The sequence below is a fragment of the Arctopsyche grandis genome, chromosome 1 (genome assembly GCF_051622035.1).
Source record: "Arctopsyche grandis isolate Sample6627 chromosome 1, ASM5162203v2, whole genome shotgun sequence".
NCBI lineage: Eukaryota > Metazoa > Arthropoda > Insecta > Trichoptera > Hydropsychidae > Arctopsyche > Arctopsyche grandis.
Window position 1 is genome coordinate 2315789 of NC_135355.1, and position 27802 is coordinate 2343590.

Consider the following 27802-nt stretch of genomic DNA (forward strand, 5'->3'; position numbering starts at 1 on the left):
TACGTTTCAGGCATATTGTTGACAATCTATCCTTGATTTTCAATTCTTCAAGAATAGACACATTCGTGCGTTTGTCGGTCCAAAGCACGCGCAGTAGCCGTCTCCAGGACCACATCTCGAAGGCATCGATTCTCCGTCTATCCGCCGCCTTCATGGTCCACGTCTCGACACCATAAAGGCAGACAGAAAAAACGAGACTCTTCACGAGACGGATTTTGACAGCAGTTGTAATGGCTCTATTCTTCCAAATCTTCGTTAGTTGTGACATTGCCGATTTTGCTAATGTAATCCGGCGCCGTATTTCCAATTCGCTGCCGCCGTTGTTAGATATGAGTGACCCCAGATAGACAAAATTATCAACCACATCTATACCGTTTAAAGCTGAGTTGTTGTTTTGCAGCTGTTGGTGACGGTCAATTATCATAATTTTTGTTTTGGGGCGGTTTATCTGGAGGCCAAGCACATTACTCTCTGTCTCAACACGACGGATCAGTTCGCCCATTTCTTCATGATTATTAGCTATGAGCGTTGTGTCATCCGCATACCGAAGATTGGATAGTTTTTTTCCACCAATGGACACTCCACCCTTCCAACCATCCAGTGCTCTACGCATTATATACTCTCCATATATATTAAATAGGTCTGGAGATAATATACACCCTTGCCTTACTCCACGTTGTACTCGAAAATTTGTCGAGTTTAGCGAATTGATTCGAACTACTGCATTGTTATCATTATACAAGTTATGTATTATTTTTACAAGATGCATGGGGACTCCCATGTCCAGTAGAACTTTCCACAGATAGTCCCAGTTCACAAAGTCAAAAGCTTTTTTATAGTCTATAAAACAAAGAACGGCTGGAGTTTGAAACTCCCGACATTTTTCAATGAGTTGACGTATATTCAGTATTTGTTCCCTCGTCCCTTTGCCTTTTACAAACCCTGCTTGTTCGTTCGGTATTTGCCATCCAAGGTAACTGCTCAAACGATCTTTAATTATATACAGCAATACTTTACTAGAGTGCGATATTAAGGCTAAGGTCCTGTAATTCTCGCATTTTTTTGTAGATCCTTTCTTGTGTAAGGGAATGAATATTGAATTGACCCAATCTTTCGGCCATACTCCGTTTACCCAGATCTTGTTGCACATATTACATAGCGCCTTTATCGCAGTTTCACCAAGCTCTTTCAGAAGTTCAGCTTGTATACCATCGCTGCCAGGAGACTTTTTACATTTCAGTTTCTTTATGGCATTTACAACTTCAGATGTCAAGATGTCAGGCTCCCTGACATCATCAATTAGGGAAACAATTGAGGTCGACGCACTACCACTGTACAATTCCGAACAGTATTCTTTCCATCGGTTGAGTATCACATCAATATCTGTAAGCGTGTTTCCAAATTTATCATCTATTGTCCAAGTTTTGGGTGAAAATTTTTGAGTGACGATTTTTACTTTGTGAAAAATATCCCTTGCCTGATTCTTTAATGCGTGTTTTTCTATCTCCTCACATATGTCATTTATATATTTAGCTTTATCCCGCCTACAACTCCTTTGAATATCTTTATGTAATATTGCATACCTTTCAAGATATTCTGTCGATGTTATGCCAGTTTGTTTAAGTCTTTTACGTTCTTTTATCTTAACCCAAGTTGAATCAGAGATAAAAGACTTACGATGTTCATTTTGCGGTGTTTGATGTTTTCTGGCATACCGAATAATGAGATCTTTAAAAATTTTCCAAGACTCTTCTACATCTACATTAGGATTTATTTGGAATTCTGCATCTTTTTCTCTGATTACATTGCCAAAATTAATTACATCATCATTGGTGAGTTTAATTGCTTTATTTTGATGTCTTTTAATCATTTTCAATTTCAGTCGAAATTTAGCAACAAGTAAGTTATGGTCCGATCCGCAATCTGCACCTGGATATGTTTTGACGTTATGTATCGATGATTTCCATCTAGAATTTATTAATACATAATCGATTTGGTTGCGGTGACGATCCCCAGGAGATATCCAAGTGTACAATCGCCTAGGATGATGTTGAAACCAAGTATTCATAATGGACATTTTATTTTCAATGCAGAAACTTATAAGTTTCTCTCCTCTCTCATTTTGAATACCCAATCCATATTTACCTACTATGTTATCAATGTTGCTATTATTACCGACTTTGGCATTAAAATCACCAAGAATGATGGTCATTTCTTTGTTTGAGATATTTGACAATGTATCGAGTAGTGAAGCATAGAACGCATTTATTATAATATCTTCGGCATCTGCAGTAGGAGCATATATTTGAAGGATGTTTAGTTTATACGGATGCGTGTTGAGTTTTAAGTGTATAAGTCTGTCGCTTATGGGGTTGTAGCCAATTAGTGCACTGGTTAATTTAGATGCTAAGATCACCGCGACACCGCTATGTGACGAATCTTGGTTACCAGAAAAATATATCGTATTTCCATTTGAAGTTTTATAATGGCCGTTGTTCTTCCAGTGCGTTTCCGAGATTCCGAGTATATCTAGCCCATGACTGTACATCTCTTTCTCAACAACCAGTGTTTTCCCAGGATTCAGGAGTCCTCTAACGTTCCAAGTACCTATTTTGGATTTGTTCCGTAAAGTTTCTCCAGTCGCATATTTTCCACATGATGCCTGGTGAGTCACATGCATGTGGCCAGTAACCAATTTCACACCGTGAGACCTGGAACCTCGAAGGCGCCGGGTGTCAGCCGGAGAGTCAGACTTCTTCACACTTTTATTTTTGTACATCATAGTTATCTTGGGAGAATACTGCAGTGGATTCCCACTTCCTTCTACAGCGCAGTAAATGTTTTGACATCTTATACTGGCAGAGCTGCTGCCCACTACCAGGGATTTATTATAGAGTTTCCTTCTCTGTCAAAGATGATACGGTACCTTTGAAAAACCGGGTTGTGCTTTTGTTAAGCGGCGGCACTTACTCGCCGCTGACCTGAGACCGTCATAGTGTTGTGTGACATTTTATAGAGTGAAACTTACCACGGATTCACTCATCACCACTCTTATCTCAGCGCTCCTTGTCCAGGACCACCATGTCGCCATGGCAGTTGACTACAAGAGTCGTTCCCCTATCTGCAACTTGGGGACCTGAGCGGTTGCATGGAGCTCTGCTCTGAGCTTAATAATTACTCTGTGCGGACGGACGTGTGTTTCCATTTATGATATATTTACATATATTGACAGTTTATTCACAATCATAATATTTATTAAATTAGTACCAAACATTAACGTTAACGTTGAGTACAAGTATCCAATATCAAATATTAAATTATCAAAACTAAATATTAAATAATTCAACACTCAATATTAAATAATCAATTATGAAATAATTCAACACTCAACATTAAATAATCAATTATGAAATAATTCAACATTAAATAACAAACCATTCACTCAATATTAAATATGAAATAATTCAACGTTAAATATTATCAATACTATCATTAATAAATCAATCGACGTTAATAGTAAATTATTATCAAAAGAAATGTGATCGAAATTATGTGGGTAATTATGTAAATATGAAAATATTATAAATTTAAATTCCATTTAAAAAATATGAAATCAAGCATAGGTAATGATTCTGAATATGTACTAACTTGCGAGGCGCCAGAAGAGCTACATACTCATCCCAGCACCTCCTCTTTAGCTCCAATTTGACACAAAATTCTACATACTTATCGGGAACAACACACAAACACACGTCCGCACCGAGCTCGCTCAACCCGCTATTTTATAGATAGCAGATGGTAAAAGTTAAGTGATTGGTTCAATTGTGCGGTTTGTGTATAAAATCGATGCGAGCTTTTGGGTTAATCTGCGTTGAGTGATTAAATTTTAAGTGAATTTGATGAGAATGCTATTTAAAAAATATTTTTATGCGAATATATATCCATTCCTTTGCACGTATGTTGTACTTAGTGATGGCCCTTAGTGCTTCTGAATCTTGAGACAGTTGGAGAAGAATCACGAGAGGTCTTCAAAGTCACGATTCTCGTTTATGAAAGATACAACTAGACGGAATGTGTGGTAGTAAGTTGCGAATGTGAGATATAATGATTGTGTGTATAAAATATATATACATTTGTGTAGTTTCTGTTCGAATAGGGATGATGTGTGTATTGGAAATACATAAATGTAATATATAATAGTAATCTCGAGAGAGAGGAAAATCGTACGTGTATAAGAGAGGTTATTGCAGTAAATTTGAAAGAGTGTGTGTGTGTGAAGAAGGGATAGACAAATAGTCTGTTCATGAGAGATATATGTATGTATGTATGTAGTAAATGAAAGATCATTATAGTTGATGTGAGAAAAGCGATAAAGTGTGATGTGTACAATATAGTGGGGGTGTTCAAAAAATTCCTGTATGTTCCATGTAATATAAAATCTTTTACTTTATCTAATAGATGAAGTTTTGTGATTATGCGAAAATTCGAACTCGAGATTTTGACTGATTCGAACTCAGAATCGATTACTGATCACGTTTTCATGATCTAAAAAATGTGTGTCTGTGTATTTTGGGGATTTTTTGAACACCGTTAGTCCTATCGAACTGAAACTTAGTATCGGTAACTGAAATTCTTATCGACATGATGTACATTTTTTTCAAATTTTTAAGTTGACTGGAAATGGTACCTCCCCTTATAGGTGTCCTCTTTTTTTTTAAGTTTTTGAATTCAATTATCTCCCAAGCCGCTAACTGAATTCAATTTAATGAACCGGAAGTGGGATTTTTTCCTCTTACAAAGGTCAAAAAAGTTGTGCCCACTACTCTGTCCACACCCCTGAACGTATCAAGCTGAAAATTTATATTTGTATTCTTTACGTACTAACTTAGAGCTGATAAAGTTTTGGTCAGAATTTATAAACCGAAAGTAATATTTTTTTTTAAAAAAATATTTCATTATTTTATTTTGACCTTTTAAATTATTTTTATTTTCTTGATATTTAATTTGTATAATACTGTTGCGTAGGGGTGGGTGGAGGATCCAAGTAAAAGGCCAACAGTCGTTTCACAGCATTTATTGCTGATTAAGGAGATACACGCACTGTCACTGCTCAGTCCAGAATGACATGATATCACCTACGTACCGCCTTATAAAGGGTAGATCTCTCAAGACGCCTAATCTGTTTACCTGTTGTCTAGTCACGTATTCGGATATGTATTTCCACGACATTGGGTCTCCCCGTACTTATTCTGAGAAATAACTAATAACGGTCATTGTTTAGCCTAAATGCACTTAGAGTCCAGATATAATCCTTGGAAGTAAGTGCAACCACTTAGTTAATCCGATAACAGATATCCGTTGGTCTAAGTGCAATTCGCTCAATCCGCGGCGTACGTAACAATACTGATAGTAATTTTAAGTAATAAAAAAAAAATTGAACAAAATCCGATAACCGGAAGTAGAACTTTTGTCTTGTGCAAGTTCCCATACATTTGCGCTCAATTTGCATCGAAAATGCTGTCTTAGCTATTAGTATTTCATAATGTTGCCGGTATGTGTGAACGCTTCAATATAGAATTTTGTTTTGTGACTCTCTTATATTCCTCAAATACATAGATAAAGTCATGGGTTGGTCACACCTGATTTTTTTCAATACGGCATCATCGTCCTTTTGAGTGCTTTCAATAGAAATGAGTGCTTTCGATATTGTAATAAAATATTTAAAACACCAATCGTTTATCAAGTTTCAAATTTTACACTGATTAATTTTTTAGGTGGGTGTTATACCTACATTATGTATTTTTAATCGAAAACATTTTTTTTACCATTGTATTTTCAGACTTCTTAGAAAACAACGAGCAAATTTATATAGCGCTTAAATTGGTAAATTTCACCCTCCAAAGGAGTTTTCTCAATGTGTTCTCAACCCATTTAATTGGAATTTTTAGGACAGAATAAGGGAAAATGATTTGAGAAAAATTGATATATACCTATGTATATACATATATCAGCATATTTACACATTAGTATGGCTCATCAGTAGCCAGCAGTATGGCTCGGTGGTTGCGTTTATGTTTAGCACCGAAATATTACTGGGTGCGATCCCGTACTAATCTTTAACGATGCTGGTTAGACTTGGATATTTCAAACTTCAAATCAATCGTTTCTTATCAGAGTTTGCCAATTTATCTGATTTTCATTGTTGAAATCGTTCCTCAAATAGGAAAAAATCGTCCTACCCGCTGTCACAAATATTTAAATTTGATTTATCCACATGCAATATGCAAAAAAATTGTAATCCATTGATGACTCAATGGATTAATTAATTAATTGTTAGTTTCGTGTTCTTCAGCCTCTCGAAATACAGTGATTTATGAAATAAAAATGCTGCAATGTTTGTAATTAATTCAGGTATACTAAAAAGGACATTTGCTTCTCTACCATATAATGAAAAAGAGATTATTGTTAAGAGGGCTGGACACCAGCACCTTGTGCATACAAACGTATTACACTTCTCCCTTCCTCAATTATGGCACTAGAGAAATTATTTTTTTAATATACTATGGATATCCACCATAAGCATGTTTTTGTGGTTTTATTTTTTTGATTAGTTATTTTTTATAGGAGCTAGGAGCCGCCAAACATCTATAAAATCGCCTCTTTTTTACACCCAAGAAAAGAGTCCAGCGTGCTTATTTAACGGTCGATTTAAAAAAAAATACGCCTATAGGTGCATAGAAAATATCTTTCTCATACTGATGATGAAATTTTTTTTAAAATTGGTCCGGTTTCGGAGGAGAAAATTGGAGAATACGAAACCTCGATTTTGTCGATTTAAAATACGTATTATCTGGTCGAAGCGCAACTGTCACATTCACTCAATATATATATATATTGATATATATTGTCGCATTCACTCAATATATACATTCACTCAATATATATATATCGAAGAAAGGAACAGCAACAAAATTAAGGTTTCGGGTATACAGCCCTCTTAAGAGCCCAAAACCCACACCAATATTGAATATTCATTCAAAAACGAAAACATATAATTATTTTTTTAATATACTATGGATATCCACCATAAGCATGTTTCTGTGGTTTTATTTTTTTTGATAAGTTCTTTTTTATAGGAGCTAGGAGCCGCCAAACATCTATAAAATCGCCTCTTTTTTACACCCAAGAAAAGAGTCCAGCGTGCTTATTTAACGGTCGATTTAAAAAAAAATACGCCCATAAGTTCATAGAAAATATATTTCTCACACTGATGATGAAATTTTTTTAAAAATTGGTCCTGTTTCGGAGGAGAAAATTGGAGAATACGAAACCTCGATTTTGTCGATTTAAAATACGTATTATCTGGTCGAAGCGCAACTTTCGCATTCACTCAATATATATATATTGATATATATTGTCGCATTCACTCAATATATAAATTCACTCAATATATATATATATCGAAGAAAGGAACAGCAACAAAATTAAGGTTTCGGGTATACAGCCCTCTTAAGAGCCCAAAACCCACACCAATATTGAATATTCATTCAAAAACGAAAACATATAATTTTAATAAATATAAATATGACAATGTTTGGAAGAATAAAATAAAATTTAAAAAAATAAACTGATTGTGTTTTTAAAATTTAAAAGTCACCGCACGCCACTGATACATACATATATTTTAAAAAGGGTTGAAATTTATCCTCTTTTTATGCGCGTTGAAATATTTCGCAATCTTTTCGATTTATTTTTTTATACACACACATAATACTCTGGCAAAAAAATCTAATTTGCGGGATGGGTGTGTCGTTAACGTTCAACAACACTCTGAAGCGATGGAGACGAGTATTTTCCCACACTTTACTATAATTACTTATTTGTAGTGTTCAATTAAATTAAATTCAATTGGAGTGATTTAATCTGAACAGGTCACGCTCAACTTTGGCGACACTTTATAACGAAATTGAGAGTGAAGTAATTGCCCGAGGAGTCTAAGGTTCGTCCCCGTAACGAGATTGGTCCAACTTTATGTTGCCAATTTACTCAGCAACGCTTCAAATGCTAATTTTCCGCCTTTACACTTGTCGGTGGTCTCGACTCCACTTTCGAGAGGAGAACTTGGAAAAGAACACAATCGAGATGGGAGCTAACTCGTCTCGCTCGAAACGGACGAATTATAATTATTTGAATGTATAAAGCTTCAAGTGCCTTGAAATTTTAATAGGAACGTCTCATCTTTTTTGGTGAACGATGTTGCCAGTGATTGGCAAAGCAATCTACATACATAGTACGAGTTGCTAAGATTTGTTTTATTTTTACTTTATCTATGTACGTAGTGGCAATTGGATTATTAGTCACATTGCGGTGGTCACAAAGACAATTTTTTCCATTCAAATCGTGAATATGCAATATTTGGCACTCAAGTTTCCCGTTAGGATGATAGTTATCGTTAGTATGATGGACTTTTCGGCTGCCAGATGTTCTGTAATAGAGATTTCAGTGACTTTGTGACCAGTGCTTTGTGATCAGTAATCACCGAACCGTACGCAGTAACAGTAGGTGAAGTTTTGTTATCAGGAGAAAATTGGACCCCAAGATTATGACCGATTTGAATCGATCACTGATCATGTTTTATTGGTCTTTAAAAATTGTCTGCGTGTTTTGGAGATAATTAGAACACAATTATTATCTTACTCTATTTTTATTTTTATTTTTTATTTTAAATGTTTAAATTTTTCTTTTTCTACCTATATGCAAAAATTCTTAATGGTTTTCCTTAAAATAATTATGTTCTTTTATCAATTTATGTAATTTAATAAACTGTTAATTTTCCCAACAAAATAAAAAAAATAAAAAAATAATTGCATCACGATCACACTGAAAAATAAAAATAACTTTAACTAGTTGAATAGACTAGTGGTTAGCATATAATGCTTTGAATAGAGTAGTCATGGGTTCAAATCCCACTGGTTTCTGCTGGCCAGACCTTGGATTTGTGACTTCAGGTCGATCGTTTCCTATCAGAGTTTCCCAATTAATCTGATTTTCATTAAAACGGTTCCAACAAATTGGCAACCTTATCCATTTTATCGCAAAATCTTGAGTTTTAAGCAATTTAAAATTTTGCTGAATTGTATAAAACGCTGCAAATTTAAAAAAAATTGACCACAAATACCTCAGTGGATGTTAATTGATATATATATATATATATATATATATATATATATATATATATATATATATATATATATATATATATATATATATATATATATATATATATATATATATATATATATATATATATATATATATGTTATGTACATATGTTTACTGAATTTCCCTGAATTGTTTAAACATGCTTCAAATTTGACCGTAGATGTCTCTGATGTTAATTGATACGTATGTATTGACTTTTTATAATATTTAGTTGTATCAAATGTACAATGTTTCTAGCCAGGAAGGTGCATTGGGGCTACCTGCCTTTCTTAATTAAAAAAATAAATGAAATGCTAATCACTATGTTGTAAATTTTTTTGAAATTTTGGGATGACCATAAGTGGTCTTTACATGTCTCCTTTTTATGAATGTTAGCCACAGTGTAGTGTACAGATAGAGATGTTACATTCAAGTAGAGAGGTCGTGGGTTCAACTCCCAGGCAAAGACGCTGCTGGCGAGACCTTGTGATAACCACAAGGTACAATACAATAAAAACACAGATCGACCGTTTCCTGTTAGAATTTTACAATTTTTCTAGCTTAATAGTTGCAATCCTCCAGTTTCTCGTAAATTTGAGTTATTATAATTTCAAATTTGTCGGATCTTATAAAAATATGCTACCTACATAATGTATTTCTCGCAAATTTGCTGTATATCAAAAAAATTGTTGACTATCCATAGATGTCTCTATTGTATTCTATCCACTGTTATTATTGAAAAATTGTTTGTAATGCAGCGTGGACGATCATTGGTCGATGGGTAGCAAGACCTTATTGGTTGTTGTATACAGCTTATTCATATGTAGAGGTAGGACCGGAAGCGCGCCGTCTACTGTTCCATTATTGCAAATGCTTTGTAAAAAAGGTTCGGCAAACCTTTAACGATGCATTTACAACATGTGAACAATGAACAGCGCGCTCTGGGTCCGCTCTTTATTCACATGCTGAGGCCTTGTTGTTATAGTAAACCAGTAGTTGACGAGCACCAATCACCTAATTTCTATGTTACAGTATTTAATATTATAAATTGCTTGCTATGATTTTTAAAAAATAATATTATCATGAAATAAATAACAAAAGGACTATTTTGTCATTTTGTTATTTTTTACATACAATTTGTATGTAAAAAATAACAAAAATTTGCCTCTTATCCGATCGTTTTCATACTTTGTCATATTGCTCATTTTGGTAATTAATATGAGTAAATGTATCCTCCGCCATTACGATGGAGAAAATATATCGTTTTGGACGCGTTTAAAATTTGAATTTCTGAAAACTACCTGACGTCTATCCAGTTTTTAGTTTTAAACATAGATGGCGGTAGTAAAATAAAATTATTGGTATTTTTATTCAAAATAATAATTTTATATAAAAAATTTCGAGCAGTTGATCTCGACTAATTGAATTCGAGCAAATTATCAGTTACCAGCTAAAAGCACTTTTAATGCGCTTATAACGAACTGAAGTTTTTTTGGTTTGCGTTTGTTCATAAAAAGAGTCATTATTGAAACATTGACTAATGAAATGACATGATGCTCCATTGTGCTTTTTTAAATGGAATTGCAAAATGCAGTTCAAAGAGAGTTTTTGCTTTTGCTCGAGCTATATTTACATACATATGTATGTAGTTGTAAAACATGTTTCTATAATAGAAAGCTTTCAAATAAATAGAAGACAAAACACAGGTACATCAGATAGGAATAGTTGATTTTATTTTAATCTAGTATATACTTTATCTAGACTAAATCAAACGAAATTTGAATTTAATCATATGTTTAGCGTCTTAAACTATTCAATAGTGATATAAATATCAGAATGAAAGTATGGAATTCGATCGGGAGGAAAATAACGTGAATCTTTTGACAGATTGGACTCGGCTCAGACACTTAGTGGTACTCGTTGCTAGACTTTTGAACCCTTCTCTTTCTGTGAAATTATTCATGACATAAATCAGCCAGAGTTTCGTTTGATGGCTCCGACGAAATTCGAGTTTCGTTATTCGAAAATAAAATATGGCGGTGCGTTTGAAGCAAACTTTGGCAAGAAACTTGCTGATTTCTCGCATTATTTATCAAAAACGGAGCAATATGCGAAGTATTCGGGATTTAATTAAGTCCGGCGAATCAATTTACTTTATGGTATTCATATTGCTTGTTTGGGTATAATAAAGAATGTCACGAATTATCTACATATATATATGTGGGCATTATTTGAGATTAGTTCAATTTGTGACGTGCTTGAAAAAATAAAATCAGACATGTCAACACTTTGAACAGATAATATTAGGTCCATGATATGTTTAACGTAGAGATTAGTTGAGTGGCGCTCGTGGACCGATGGTTTACTAGCGCTGATCACTTAATTTCGCGTTCGCACCATAAAGGGCCTCGGCGAATAGAGAAGCCGTGTTCAACGGCCAATGGGGTCTCGCGACCCATCGACCAATAGCACTGTTCGACAAATGATGACTTTTTTTTGGTTCAGAGACGAGATATGACTTTTCTTATAGATCTATACCCAGTGAACACGAATTTAATAAAATTCCACTTAGAAAAATCATATTTCAACTATTTTATTTATAGAAAAATCATTTTTCAACGTTTATCTTATGGAGGTAAGCCAGTCATCAATATAATTTTTGTTATTAATCCTCAACAACAGTCAAAATATAATTTTTCTAAGTGGAATTCTATTTAATTCTCATATAAAGACAATTTAATATATTATCTCTATTAATTCAATTCAAATTCGTGTAAATACGAGTAAATACTAGTACGAGCTTTTAGTTCGCAATTTTACCGATTTAAAATTCGGCACACTTCTAATTAACCCTTTTAAACGAAAACAATAAATAGTGTGGCCAGAGCACTATCCCAATAAACATCTTTCAATAGAAAATACTCGATATAAAATAGTATTAACAGTGAGAAAAAATCCCAAGTGAAAATACGTACTTTTGACTTTTGATTTGAACTGGACGACTACTTAGAGAGATTTGAAAGCTGAAAGGTACTAATAAAATACCCGACTATAAATATTCATTTCGAACAGGAAATTGACAGATTTTGAGACATCAACCGAACAACACCAAGATATAGAAAAATCGCGCGATTTAAAAAACACATATATCTCCGAATCTCGAGTCAATCAACCTTTTTCTATTATCAGATTCGTGTTTACTGGGCATAGATCTATAAGAAAAGTCATATCTCGTCTCTGAACCATTTTTCGTGTCGAACAGTGTAATTTCCCTGTATGGAGAGTGTCCGATGGGTATACATATTAGGCAATTTTGTACCGTGGGTCATCCGAAGTTGGCGGGCCGATGGGTGCAGACATATAAAGAACCTCTACTACACTACTGCGTCTTTCTCTCCAATCCTGGAAACCACTATTTATGCCCACGCAATAATAAAGGGAGAACTGTGACATTTTAGAAAATCTAGGAAGTAATCACAGAAAATCTTTTTAAGATTTTTTATTAAGATTCTTTATAATGAAAAATGCTATATTGTAGCGTGGATGTGTAGAGAGGTTTAAGAAATTGGAGTGAAATACGCAACAGTAGTAGTATATATAGTTTATTGTTCTTGATCCATCAGTTTGCCAGCTCCAAATGAAGCACGTACCAAAACCACCTAATATTAGCATAGGTTGGAAGTTGCGTTAATGCTAAGCACAGAGAGGTAGCTGGGTTTGATCCCGTGGGTTGACCTCGATTGAAAATAATTTATTCCGAGTATTGTCTGTAGTTATGCTGGTCAGATTTGGATATTTGGTACTCCAAGTCGATCGTTTCCTATTGAATTTTCATTCCTATTAAAAAGTCACTATGTCAAAATGGTGATGTTTGAAGTATGTATGTATGTATGTATATGTAACTAATGGAATTAGTATTAAGTTGAGAATTATGTGGAAATTTATCGACAAACAAGTTATCAAGAATTTTTCTGTTGCAGATGCTACTCAACGACCAGTAAACGGATAAGGCTTTATTCACTACATACAGTTAGTTGGTTGTGTTGTGTTTTAGTTGTAAAAGTCACTGTCTTTGAATAACTTAAAATATTATTAAATAAATAATTAAATTAGCCATCAGCATAGCTTGGTGGTTGCGTTAATTCTAACCACCAAGAATTTGCCCGGTTCGATCCCGTGGGTTGACTGATTGAAAATAATTTATTCTGAGTATCATCTGTAGTGCTGCTGGTCAAGCTTGGATATTTGTGACTCGAAGTCGATCGTTGCTTATCAGAGTTTGCCAATTTATCTGATTTCATTGTTGAAACGGCTCTCCATCAAACCCATATGTCACCACTATTTGAATATGATTTCAAATTGTATAAACTATTAATTTATATATGTACAAGTTTAATACCATAGATGTCGCTCAGAGGCAACCCCAAAACGGCATCTTGAGAAATTATAAAACTGGGTCAATCGGGTATGCCGCCATTCCCCAAGTATAAATAAATAAATTTATTTATTTATTTTTATTATTTTATTTTTACATATATACCAGGAAGGCGTTATATGTAACCCCAATGCGCCTGGCCAATTACAAATATTGCAGCATTTTTTTTATTATACAAGTCGCTGAATTACGAGACACTGAAAAAATCTCAAATTAACGATACATCTATGAATTGTACATACATTTATTGTACATTAATCAATCTCAAATAGTGGTGACATAGTAGGTAGGAAGGATATTTAGCCAATTTTACCGGGAACCATTTCAACAATGAAATCAGAGAAAATTAGCAAACTCTGATAGGAAACGATCGACCTGGAGTCACAAATATCCAGGTCTGACCAGCAGCACTACAGATATACTCAGAAAAATTCTTTTCAATCGAGGTCAGCTCATGGGACCGAACCCGGCGCCTCTCGATGTTAGGCAGAAGCTTAACGAATGAGCTATGCTGCTGGTTATGAATTTTTTGGAAATTCTAGTACAGAAGATTAATGATCTGAATCTTTGTTAGTAGAACTTGGAGCAAACTTTTCATTATATCAGAATCTTTAATTGTTTCTGCAGATTTATCAGATATGACTGATTATATTTATTTTTATTTGAAACTTTATTTTATTTACTGTATGTTTATAGCTATGATTATATATATATGTAGAAAGGTGAGAATTTGCTCGTAAGCGTTAAATGGAAGGAAGCACTCAGTACTTCAACCATGTGCAACTTTAAATCGTTTGCTTCAGCACACTATATAACTGTCTGGCTGAAAGTAAAACTGTTTTCAGCACATGTTACAGTTAGAAAGTAGAAACGGTGCGCAGCGAGCCGAATATATGTAACTTTCGGTTGGGCATAAGATTTGTAGTTCAGCAAATTTCAGTTTCAATTCGGTCCACAATGACGATAAATCTGCCCAGGAGTATTTTTCGAGTTGTGATGCATACAAATTAGCCAGCAAACTGTACAAAATCTAGCTTATCATATAGAACGTTGCTAGCATAACAATATCGTACGTGTATTGATTAATATGGAAGGTACACAGGCTATTTGCTGAAAAGTTTCGGCCTAATGCTGTCATTCTCGACGTACTAATTTCCACGGTTCTTCAAATCAAAGTTGCTCAATTACACGTGGAATTATAGATAATAGAATTTTTCCAATAAAGCATTTTTCACAATTTGACCTTGAAACATTCGTCTAAGACTAAAATTAAAATATATATTGGTTTGAATTGTTGAACATTTTGCAATTTGTTTCAATTGTACATTTATGCATGTACTTTTATAAACCGAATGTATTATATCCAATTATTATTTTACTTACAATCTGTCTCCAAAATCCGATAAAATAGTACGCGTGCGAAAAAACAGCCTATGATTAATGATAGTAGTAATTTGAATCTAATTTTAATCAAAACTTTGGTTTTCACCTCCTTTCCAAGCTTGGATTAAACATATCGACTTTAAATTAACTTTTCGACACACTTTCCATAGAACAAGGGCTCAAGAAATTTTGTATGTACAATTATAGTGATCAGACAAAACCGCTCGGTACATAAGCGCCCCGACATAACCGCGCGGTGACAAAACCACCCCAGAACATATGAAAAAAATAAAATATCAATTTCCATTTTGACTTCGATTCGATTAATATAACTGAAGCATAATCATTACTGAAGCGAAGTCCAGATCAAAGTCGAGATTGATATTTTAATTTTTTCATTAATTCTGGCGCGGTTATGTCTAAAGGGCGGGTAGAAAGCGTGCTTTTTCCAGGAATCGGGGCGTTTTGGGTCTATTTACAAAGTTAGAGTGCAAAAAAAGGGTTCGGCGAACCTTTAACAAAGCACGGCGAAGAATTTACAATGAAGGGCACGCTTCTGGTCCACTCACTAGTTATGTTTTATCGCCGCGCGGTAATATCAGGGTGGTTATGTTTATGTCGGGGCGGTTATGTCGGGGCGGTTATGTCGGGGCGGTTATGTCGGGGCGGTTATGTCGGGGCGGTTATGTCGGGGCGGTTATGTCGGGGCGGTTATGTCGGGGCGGTTATGTCGGGGCGGTTATGTCGGGGCGGTTATGTCGGGGCGGTTATGTCGGGGCGGTTATGTCGGGGCGATTATGTCGGGGCAGTTACGTCGGGGCGGTTATATCGGGGTGTTTTTTATGAACAAATATAGTGAATCGTGAATCGAACATGGAAAATCTGTGATTGTCTTGCGTGGCTGTGTTTTTCCGTGCGCGTTGTCCTAATTTGAACGGAAACAGTGTTTCATTTACTCATATATATTTTTCATTCCAAATTGACATTGAAAAGAGGTTAATTTGAAATGAAAAAGAGTCAATTTGAAATGAAAAAGGGTAAATTTGGAATGAAAAACCTTCATATATGTGTATATAGTTAATGCTTTGTTTGGGCGATTTTGGCATACACGAGTGCTTCATTTTGGTTTAAATGTTGATCTTCCGGCTCTTTCTAGGATTTTCAACATTTGGTCAACTAATGTTTCAAAATATTGACATGTATATCCAGTGGTGTCGCCCCAATTTTGGAACAACGGGTTTCCAAATTCTTGGTGTCGGTGTCGGTTGTTTTACCCGGCTTCGCTCGGAATTTGTAATATAAACAGCTTCAACATGACGAATCCAATAATAAATATTCATTTGTTTTTTTATTAAATTTATTTCAATCGAAAAAAATATAATCAACCAATTGAATTGTCGTCATAGAAACGTTGTTTTGTTTACGAAGTTCCCAACCAAAAGATACTTACATACAAAGTCTCTTACATACATTTTTTTCGTCAAAGGCACTATTACATGAAAGTCAATTAAATTCTCAATTTTTGACAAAAACTACATAAATTTTTACATACCGCTTTTATACTTCACTTACGATTACAATTCAGGAAAAAAATTGCCTCTTATCCGATCGTTTTCATACTTTGCCATATTGCTCATTTTGGTCATCAATATAAGTAAATGTATCCTCCGCCATTACGATGGAGAAAAACTATCGTTTTATGGTGCCTACGGACTAAATCAACGATGATTTTGGGCCAACTTTTTAACCAGCAGGATAAAACCAGTAGCGTACAAAATATCGAAATAAAAATTAAAAATTAAATATCAAAATTAAAACTATTATTTTTATATTAAAATTAAATTCAAATATCAAAATAAAATTATAATCATTATATTAAAATTAAAATTAAATATTGAAAGTTAAAACAGAACATGCCCAATTTAAATAAATTTTCGAGATTGACCTAAAATTAGATCATCAACAATCACATGCAGGTAAGCCTCGACTTAAGATGTTTTGTCTTACGAAGATACGCACTAAGATCGAAAAAAAATCAAAGAATTATTATTTTTACTTCCCCGTAATGCACAGTTACTGAGAATATATCATGTATTAGTCTGGGTGATCCAACGATCGTCGCCAATCCATTGCGTTGTCGGTACATCAATCGAAATTTTTTTAATCTTCAATTGTTTCTCTCATCGAAATAAATCAAATAATTAAATCCATCTCATAGGTAAAATTTATAGGATAATGTGTGATTATTAATGTTATTTCGACGAAAGAAAAAAAAACCCTTTGACAAATCACCGACAACCGACACCGACGGTTTTTTTGTTAAATATTTCATCGACAGCCGAAATACAGTAGTATATCGTGACGACTTTGAAGAAATAATAACCAGGTTTTTTTTCGCTCGTAATGCGTTGTAAATGCGTATCGTCGTAATTCAAAACATTGTTGTAATTCAAAACATCAACGATGATATAATTTTAGCTCAAACTCGCTCTTAAGCTTAATTTTGATATTTAATTTAATTTTTATTTCGATATTTTGTACGCTACTGGTTTTAAAAGTTGGCCCAAAATCGTCGTTGGTTTGGTCCGTACGCAGCATTAGACGCGTTTGAAATTTGAATTTCTGAAAAGTGCCTGACGTTTATCCAGTTTTTAGTTTTAAACATAGATGGCGGTAGTAAAAAAAAATTATTGGTATTTTTATTCAAAATAATAATTTTATATACAAATTATAGAAGAGGTATGTTTTTAAAAAACTTTTTTTTATAATTATATTATTAGATTCAATAATGGGTTTCCGGAAACTTTTGATTGTTAGCAACGGGTTTCCGGAAACCCATGGAAACCATTAGGGTGACACCACTGTCAGTATATCTGAAGTGATACTGAAATCGGCTTTCCATTACAGTTGTAAAACCTAGTCCTATGGAAAGGTGTCGTTATACAGACCTGCTGCCGTGAGTGAAAGTACCCATCGACTCCAGTGGACGCAGCATCCGCAGCAGAGCTGAACAGCAGCTCTTCGGAGTGCATGATGGAGACACAGGAACAGTGTCGGGTTGACGAACGCGTGCACATACGAAATGTGCAACGTGATCTGAAACACAATCGGCAATCACACATGTATAGAAGGTCGACTGGTTACAGTGGGTGGGGGGAGGAGTGGGTGGGATACCTCGTAAGCCAGCCGGTTCCCCAACGAGGGGTGGTGTGCCAGGGTTACGAGGAAGAGTGGTCCCCAGAAGAGCACATATGCTGCGGTGATGATGAGGAACATGCGAACTCGTTGCACACCCTCGCGTTCCACTCGATGCAAGTAGCTGCGCATGCGACGATGCTCTTCTACTGCACTCTGTTAAGTATAATCATGGTTAATTAAGGTTGGGTTAGGGTGGTGTTGACAAGTTTTGGAACCTATAGGGAGGCTGTTTGATCTGCAGAAATTTTAGGAGAGGCGGACTTATTATGCTAAGCATCTTATGCTAAAGTGTCAAGGGTCTCTGCTCGGCCTATGAGAATATTAGTATGTATTATACATAGATATAGGGCGCAGACTCACAAATTGGTACGAGGCACGTGTTTTTTTTGCACATGTAAAAAAAACGCTAGCACGCCTGATCTGTGCTATGGCGAATCAGGCTAAAACTCACCATCTGGAGTGCTTTAGGCGATGTTTCATCTTTGTGTTGATAGTAATCGATAAGGTGATTCCCATATTTGAAGAAATGTAAAAAAAACTTTTAGCAGCAGCAGCAGCATAGCTCGGTCGTTAAGCTTCTGCTTAGCGTGGAGAGGCGCTGGGTTCGGTCCCATGAGCTGACCTCGATTGACAAGAATTTTTATAGTATTTCTGTAGTGCTGCTGGTCAGACCTGGATATTTGTGACTCCAGGTCGATCGTTTCCTATCAGAGTTTGCCAATTTTCTCTGATTTCATTGATGAAACGGTTCTCGGTAAAATTGGCTAAATATCCTTCCTACCTACTATGTCACCACTATTTGAGATTGATTAATGTACAATAAAATTTATGTACAATTCATAGATGTCTCGTTAATTTGAGATTTTTTCAGTGTCTCGTAATTCAGCGACTTGTATAATAAAAAAAATGCTGCAATGTTTTTAATTGGCCAGGAAGGCGCTTTGGGGTTTCCCGTAAGGCCTTCCTGGTATATATGTAAAAAAAAATAAATGTAAAAATGCGCCCATTCATAGCTGGAGTCTATCTAGGCATGCCGTGCCGTACGGTTCAGTGTGTCTGCGCCTTAAATCTCTAAGCCTTGAAGGGGGTCATCAACGCGTTTGGGATGTTCGTTAATATTACAAATCACAGGTTTGAAAACTTTTTTTAATTTTGATAAAAAATTGTATAAAATCTCTTTTTTTGAAAATATGTTTTATTTTATAATTAATCTCACTATGCTAAGTATTTACAAAAACATTTACGAAAATATCAGTTTGTTTAAAATCTATAATTATATTCGATGTATCATTTAATTTTTTGCACGGTTCAGTAAAAAAGAACATCCCCAGCGATTTTTTAAAATAAATACTAATTTTATATAAAAAAAATTTTGATAAAATATTCACAGTATAAAAAAAATCTATAGTAAAATTCAGAAATATATATTTTAAACAGGACATTATAATTCAATAAGAGGTATGTAAAAAGGGGACTACATAAGTACTGAAAAACGTTAGTTTAGGATTTGTGTTTTTTCTAACAGGATAAAATAGTGCCATCACATATTGAGCCTTATTCAAAATGTAAGAATTTATAAAATATGCTTTCAATAGCAAATATATTATTGTTTTTTGAATACAGTGTTCTGAATTGTGTGTCATTTTCAATTTTGTAAGTTATATGTATATACATATATACATATATATATATATATATATATATATATATATATATATATATATATATATATATATATATATATATATTCTTATCTAAAAAGGTATGATTTCGTAATAATTGTAAAATAAATTACAAAACGTTTCTACTTATAATATAATATATAAACATTTTGTTTTTTTTTTAGTTCTGTTGGTTGGTTGTATGTTAGGGTTGAACTGAGATTTTTATTTTATACAATGTATAATTTAAGCTTAACATCTCTTTGAAAACTTTTTGGCGATCCTAAAAGTCGAAATGTGTATACTTTTTTTTGAGAAAGTAAATATTCATCAACACGTTCTTTGACCTCATGTAATAGTGATGTGAATGTATCTGCTTTTAGCTTAGAAGTGTAATATATGTATGTAGAATGTACATTTTTAGATTAAAATTCGTAGTATTCTTACTTTTTGAATAATTCATGCGTTATACATGAGCAAGAAATAGGGGGCATGCGAAGAATTAACAGTGATGTTGAAAATTTTTCTTAATTAAAACATACATATTTTATATATCAAAAATCTTAATTGCATCCAGACAGTATGATAAATCATCCGCATTGATTTCGATTCATTTTTATTACAAGGTTTATATTACTTTCACTTCGTCCGTTAGTATGGAATTTTTTTCTAAACTCTCGAAGATCGATTTGAAACTTTGCCATTTTACGGGGTTTGGCCCACGATAGAGATTTAAATTGAATTGAATTGATTAGTGAAATATTTTCAAACTATTGATAACTGGCTTACCTCGATAAAATAGACAATATTTTGTTATTAATCCATAAGAATAGTCAAAATATGATTTTTCTAAGTGCAATTTTATTTAATTCTCATATAAAGACAATTTAATATATTATCCCTATTAATTCAAATCACATTCGTGTAAATACGAGTAAATAACTAGTACGAGCTTTTAAATGGAAAACTCGTTAATGGAAAATTCTAACGATCTAACGATCTAAAATTCAGAACACTTCTAATTAACCCTTTTAAACGAAAACAAAAAATAGTGTCGCCAGAACACTATCTCAATAAACATGTTTTAATAGAAAATATTCGATATAAAATAGTGTTAACAGTGGGAAAAAATTCCAAGTGAAAATACGTACTTTTGACTTTTGATTTGAACTGGACGACTAATTAGAGAGATTTGAAAGCTGAAAAGTACTACAAATGAAAGATAAAATACCCGACTATAGATTTCTATGGTCATTTTGAACAGAAAATTGACAGATTTTGAGACATCGACCGAACAACCCCGAGATATAGAAAAATCGCGCGATTTAAAAAACACATATCTCTCCGAATCTCGAGCCAATCAACATTTTTTATTACCAGATTCGTGTTTACTGGGCATAGAACTATAAGAAAATTGATATCTCCTCTGTGAACCAAAAAAGAGTCGTCATTTGTCGAACAGTGTTAATCCAAAAAATATGAACAATATTGTGTTCCATATATAGCTGTCGTACACTGAATTTTTAGATAAAATAAAGATTTTTGATAAAATATGTGTTTTATTTAATAAAAATTTCGATTGGATTATCGTTTATATGTAGAGCAGTGGTTTTCAGTCGCCACGTTTTTGGGGGGGGGGGGGGGGGGGGAGGCTTAATAGAATTTTGAAAACAAAATAATATTTTCCTTAATGGATATGTTTAATAATTATGAAAGAAAATGACAAAAACAACATGACTTAAATTTTATAAAGTTGCGCCGCAGGCATAATTGAATTAGTTTAATGTAACTTTTAATTAAAATTATTTAATAAACTTCAATGCAAGTATATACAAATCTTATTTGAAGATATATACATACATACGTTGCAGAAAAATTAATCTATTTTACCCAGATTTCATCCAGAAGTACATTTGTAATAATGTGTAAGAGTATAGTCAATTCACCCTGTTATATTTAATGGGCTGGTGGCAGCACTTGAGAACCACTGATATAAAGACAATCGCACACGTAGTAAAGGACATTAATGAGAGTTGTTTATATGTGCTGAAGAATTGAATAAACAATAGTGAGGGTTAAAATTGACAACCTACATACATATATAATACAAATATGTATATACATTATATATTATATGTATGCAGATAAGAAAAACAATAAGTTTTGAAAGCGTTCGCGATAACTTTGAATTTTTAAAACGTCAACGTTTCAAGTTCGACGTTCGTAGAAATAATTTCATTATCAAAATGTGATAAGAGTTCCAATATGTCCGAGTGATTAATTGGTCCCCGTGTTCTTTGATAATGAAAACTCGGTTGAATGATTAATGTGTCTCCGCAGAGCAAAGGTTCGTTTGTCGCTTTTTGCTAGATAGAAAACAAGCAAACGCTAGAAACAGGATTCAGAGACATAAAAATAGAGATACAGGGGGGTAAAAATTTTAATAAACATGCTCAAATTCATCGCATACAATTAATTATTAAAAATAAATTGTAGGGAAATATGGAAAAAAAGATAAAGAGACATACACAATTCACTTACCAATATTTTGTACACACACACATAAATTGCCTAACTATATGCTTATTATGGCCTGTTGTGATAATGGCTGGCTTTTATTAAAATTGACCGGTACAATTGTGATCACTTTGGATATCTATTATATTAAAGACTCGATTCATAGATTATATAAATATTATATGTACATATGTATATATATTATAGCATTTGTAATTATTATGATGAAATACAATAATTACAAACATTACTAATTTTAATATTGTACATAATATACACTCTGGTTTATTTTTTATGCGATGGATTATTCCACGGGATACCGCATAAAAATAGACTTGTGTAATTTATAAAAAAAAGTAATGATGCGTTCTAATGTGCTGGTTATTGACGTTCAGAAAGAAGGGGGGGATATTGCTCAAGAACAAGGCCGGTTGGGCTTACCTTTCACCTGCCTCAAAACCAATACGGACATATGACAACGTCGCACAGAGTGGTATTTGGTCTGAAAACCTGGCCAAAAATATTTTTTACCAGAAAATAGCTTTCTGTACTATTACATGCGAGCTATTGACGATTGTAAACAATCTTTAAATTGTTGATAATTTTTCGAAATTCCTCAAGGAGGGTACTTTGTAAAAATTACTAGTTTTTTCTTCTAAATCTTACAATTTTTTAATAAAAAGCCTTTTGGTGCTTGCTATTATTATATCATGTAGATTCTTTCAGGTCGTAGACATGACAGAATCCTCAGAAACTAGAATATAAAGAAAGAAAGAAAATAAGTAATAAAATGGAGTTCCAAAATACGCTTAATTATTATTGATTATTTTTATAATATGCAAATTCGGGCAAACTTTGTTCTACTAAAATAAAAGTAGAGATCTTAAAGTTTCATATCACATTAATTTGTTATGAAAAGACTACCTGAGTTTTCGGCGAATTTGGGTTTGAGATCGTTTCAGAGACGAGATATGACTTTTCTTATAGATCTATGCCCAGTAAACACGAATCTGGTAATAAAAAATGTCGATTGGCTTGAAATTCGGAGATTTATGTGTTTTTTAAATCGCGCGATAGAAAAATCTAAATATAAAATAGTATTAACAGTGGGAAAAAATCCAAAATGAAAATACGTACTTTTGACTTTTGATTTGAATTGGACGACTACTTATATTTGAATATTATACTATTATACGACTACTTATATTTGAGATATTTGAAAGCTGAAAAGTACTACAAATGAATGATAAAATACCCGACTTTAGATTCCAATATTCATTTTGAACAGGAAATTGACAGATTTTGAGACATCGACCGAACAACACCAAGATAAAGAAAAATCGCGCGATTTAAAAAACACATATATCTCCGAATCTCGAGCCAATCAACATTTTTATTACCAGATTCGTGTTCACTAGGCATAGATCTATGTATAAGAAAAGTCATATCTCGTCTCTGAACCAAAAAAAAAGTCGTCATTTGTCAAACAGTGTTTTTAATTCTTGTTGATTAGTTAAAACTTTAATCTAAAATTAGATGATTATTTAAAAAAAAAATCATCCTGGAAAATCCAAAATTTGTATTTTTTGCTCCGGTCCAATGTAGCTATACATAAATGCATATATACATATGCTTGGCGAAGATCGAGTAGTGACGCATCAGCACTTACATAAGTAAGCGATTTTTTGCCTAATTAAGAAGACGTCAACTTGTGAAGATTGGGTGCGAAGTCGGGCGAATTTCTTGACAGTGTATCAAGTTTGGGACTAGTGGGATAATCGCCACTTTTTCAGACCGGCTCGTAAATTTCAGGGTTGGGTCAACAGTGCGAAAGGCGTGTTGCGGTGTAGCCTGCTGTCCCACGAGGGTTTTGCTGATAAATATTTGATCTTAGCTTGGACACTGCTGTTGATAAAGGAGGGGCTCACACGCAGCTTAGCGTTGACTTCCGGTCTAGGGGAGGTTGGGGCTCACAAGCACACAACAGAACCAAGCGAAACCGGTCGCTTATCTTCGCACCGAGGAATATAATAAATATTAACCGAGAAAGTAGAATCCATACTGGCCATAATTCCGTGTATATAAGCTTGTGTGGGTGGGGGTGGAGGGTGGTTATATGTTTATGTGTTCACGACCGCGCTTCGGGTCAGAGTGCTCTCATCCTGAGCAAACAGGGAAAGTATGAAAAGTTTGCAATTTCTGGAGAGCTTGTAGAGTGCTTTTAAATTAAAATTTGGTCCGTCCATATTATCGACGGGATTATATTACACGCGTATATAAACATTTATATACTATAATAGTACTCGGATACAAATCATGCGGCTGCATGCTGATTTCGGTTTTGGGATTTTTCGTCTCAACAAAATTCGCGACTGTTTGACCGCATGTTCACACGAACTTGTATCGATGTCGAACGTATGGATGTCTCTTTTGCACGCATATATTTTGCCGCGAGTACTGTTGGCACTTATGCGAACTCTATGTCATATTCCAAATATACCTCTTCACTCGTCTTGTGATGCTGATACTTTTATCTCCGCTTTTGCCTTTTTAAACTTAAAGCCAGAAAGATCGAACTCAATTTTAATAATTGCCAATCATTAATGCACATTGAAATGTCATCTGCGCGACCCAATGAATATCTCGTCTTTCGTAGATGCTTAAATTCAAACAGTTGCAAATTTCGTCCAGACGTCAAATACCGAAATCGAAATGAGCATAATTTTTAAACCACAATAAAAAGTAGGTATGTGGCCTCAAAATTTAATTGCATCCAATTCCTTCGAGAAAAATCAATTATATTCCCGAAATTTCCATGCATTTTTTCATAAAGTATTCGAGTTTTCGACTGCATATTTGTTGTTGTCAAGTACAAGGTTTTGCGATAATAACGTTTTCTATACTTTTATACCCGAACTTGTGTAGGTTATTGAAACTATGGGTGGAGGATCCAAAGAACAGCATTTATTGGATGATTAAGGAGATACACACACTGCCAGTGCTCCGTCCAGAATGCCTTCATATGGCCTAAGTACCTGCTTATAAACAGCAGGTCGCTTACTGCATCTTCCTCGACGCGTTTGTTTACTTATTGTTATAGTCACGTACCAGATACGCAGTCCCACGGTCTCGGCATGCAGTCCCATGCTTTCACGCTGTCAGTTCTGAGAACTCTAGTGGGAAGTGACCGAATACCGTTACCGACCACTAAGTCAATTCGGGGGTCTCCAATGTTAGCTGACTGTAATAGTCTTCGAAAACCAATTAAAATGGCGGCTCCTTTTAGCATATGCTATACTATGTACTTTCAATATTTTTTTTATTGGTTTATGACCTGGTCTTCGTCCATTAATAAATCTCAAAGAAACCGCTAAGTGCTGTACCTTTTTTTGTTGTTCAAAGAAATATACGCCTATTACCCAAGATAGTTAAGATATACACATATTTTTATTTAGTTAGTTATGAGGAAAAAAAAATTAATAAAGTTAACCTTAAAACGCCGGTTGATTAGAGCCAAAAATCGGTTGATCGGTTTTTTGAAAAATGGCCCAAAAGCCGGTTTTTCGGTTTCGGTTTAAGCCAGCTTGGAAGCCCTAGACTGAGACCATACACAAGTTCTGGAGTTTCTCCTCTTCTCAATTTTTCATCCAGCTTAATCAAACATATTTTCATTATGTATTTTGATGCAATGCTATTGCTATTGTAACAGACCACCATTCCCACTTCTCTTTAGACCTATTTTCTTTATACTTATTTAGACCTATTTTCTTACTTGTGTCCTAGTCTTAGTTATGCGTCAATATCGAGGTAAAACGTGTCATCGATGATTAATTCATCACTTTCTTCAAGTAAGACAATGCATAATATAAAGTTTAACCTCCGTTTTGGCCGTTTTGAGATGCTGAGCGCACATTATCCATTAATGGCGTGTACTCGGTTCGATGTTTGCCCACCCTTCCTTCTTCCTCGTTTCCTTTTTCCCGCTTTATTATTCAGTTCATGACAGACAAGAAAGAGTTCGTTTGAAGTTTTAATGGCGCGGGATTAATACATTCAACGGCGAAATTGCGGCGGATAAGCCGTGGAATTTTCATATTACTAAAACGGAATTAGAATTAATCAACGTTCATATTTTTGGGGGATTACTCAATATATATATATATATATGTACATGTATGTATATTGTGGACGTTCTTTGTCGTTTAATTAATGCCGAATTCCCTCATCTGCGTCCAAGATGCCGTCGAGCTATTAGCGGCTTAAAACGCCCCACTTAATCATAATGTTCAGCTAATGTTTCATAAATTAGACTCATTTTTCCCGAGTTACTCCCGAGTCGTGCGGTTACCCTAATTAATTTGTAATACGCGGCCAAGGAGAAATTCCTCGCCAGAGGCTAACGAGCTAATTGTGATTGTTCTATAGCAGTAAAGGCGAACCATTTTGGGCTCACGCGACAAATCTAAAATTCAAGTTAACAATAGTACCGCGATTATATATTTAATGTTGCTAAAATTACAACGTTTCTAGGAATACATGAAAATTAAACAACACACACAATATAAATGACATATGTACCTATTCTAAAAAACTGTCACATAGCCCTATATGAAGATGATACCGCTTGCTTCACAAGTAGCAAAAAACCAGACTAGTGTCTGGTTTTTAAAAATCTTGAATTTGCAATTAAAACAATGACTGAACACTTCACTAAGTGGAAAATTCAAATTAATCAAACCAAAACAGACGCCATATTCTTTAGTGTTAGAAAGCATAAGCCAAGTTCAGATCTGAAAATCCCCTCTGTAGAAAGTCTGAAATCGTAGTCAGTAATAAAATATTTAGGAGTAACGTTCGATATAAGAATGAGATGGGCACCTCACATTGAGGCAGCAAAATGCAAGGCGATGCGGGGTATATCCTCAATATATCCAATATTTAATCGCCATAGTTCTTTATCAACTCAAAATAAAATAAAATTATATCGCGCGCTCATATTACCATTATTAACCTATGCTTCACCTGTATGGAATAACGCCTCGAATACTAATCTTTTCAAGCTCCAAGTAATACAAAATAAATCCCTAAAAATAATTTATAATACACCCATATATACTAACTTGAAAAAACTGCATGCCATATATAATATACCGTTTGTTACAGACATTAATAACAAACTAACCAGTAGATTCTATGACAGAATCACTAATAACCATACTAACACATTTGTGAAGAGTCTCGGTGATTACAACAAAATGTCTATACCCTTCAGGTATAACACACAGATTACCTAAACACAATCTGCTTTAGGTCATTGACTTTTGAGAGTCTTTAATTAATATTATGTATTAGATGTATTATGAGCATTTATAAGAATTGTAAATTTTTGAACTCTTTTTCCTATTAT

At 34.1% G+C, this 27802-nt stretch overlaps 1 protein-coding gene across 1 annotated transcript in view; it reads right to left on the minus strand.

Annotated features, from left to right (window-relative positions):
* Nucleotides 1-27802, minus strand: part of LOC143912864 (uncharacterized) — a 260640-nt gene that overhangs the window by 10487 nt on the left and 222351 nt on the right. The window contains exons 8-9 of the mRNA XM_077432304.1: nucleotides 18194-18368; nucleotides 17968-18115 (exon numbers count right to left, since the gene is read on the minus strand). Coding sequence (XP_077288430.1) covers nucleotides 17968-18115; nucleotides 18194-18368 — 323 coding nt within the window. The remainder of the gene's footprint in view (nucleotides 1-17967; nucleotides 18116-18193; nucleotides 18369-27802) is intronic.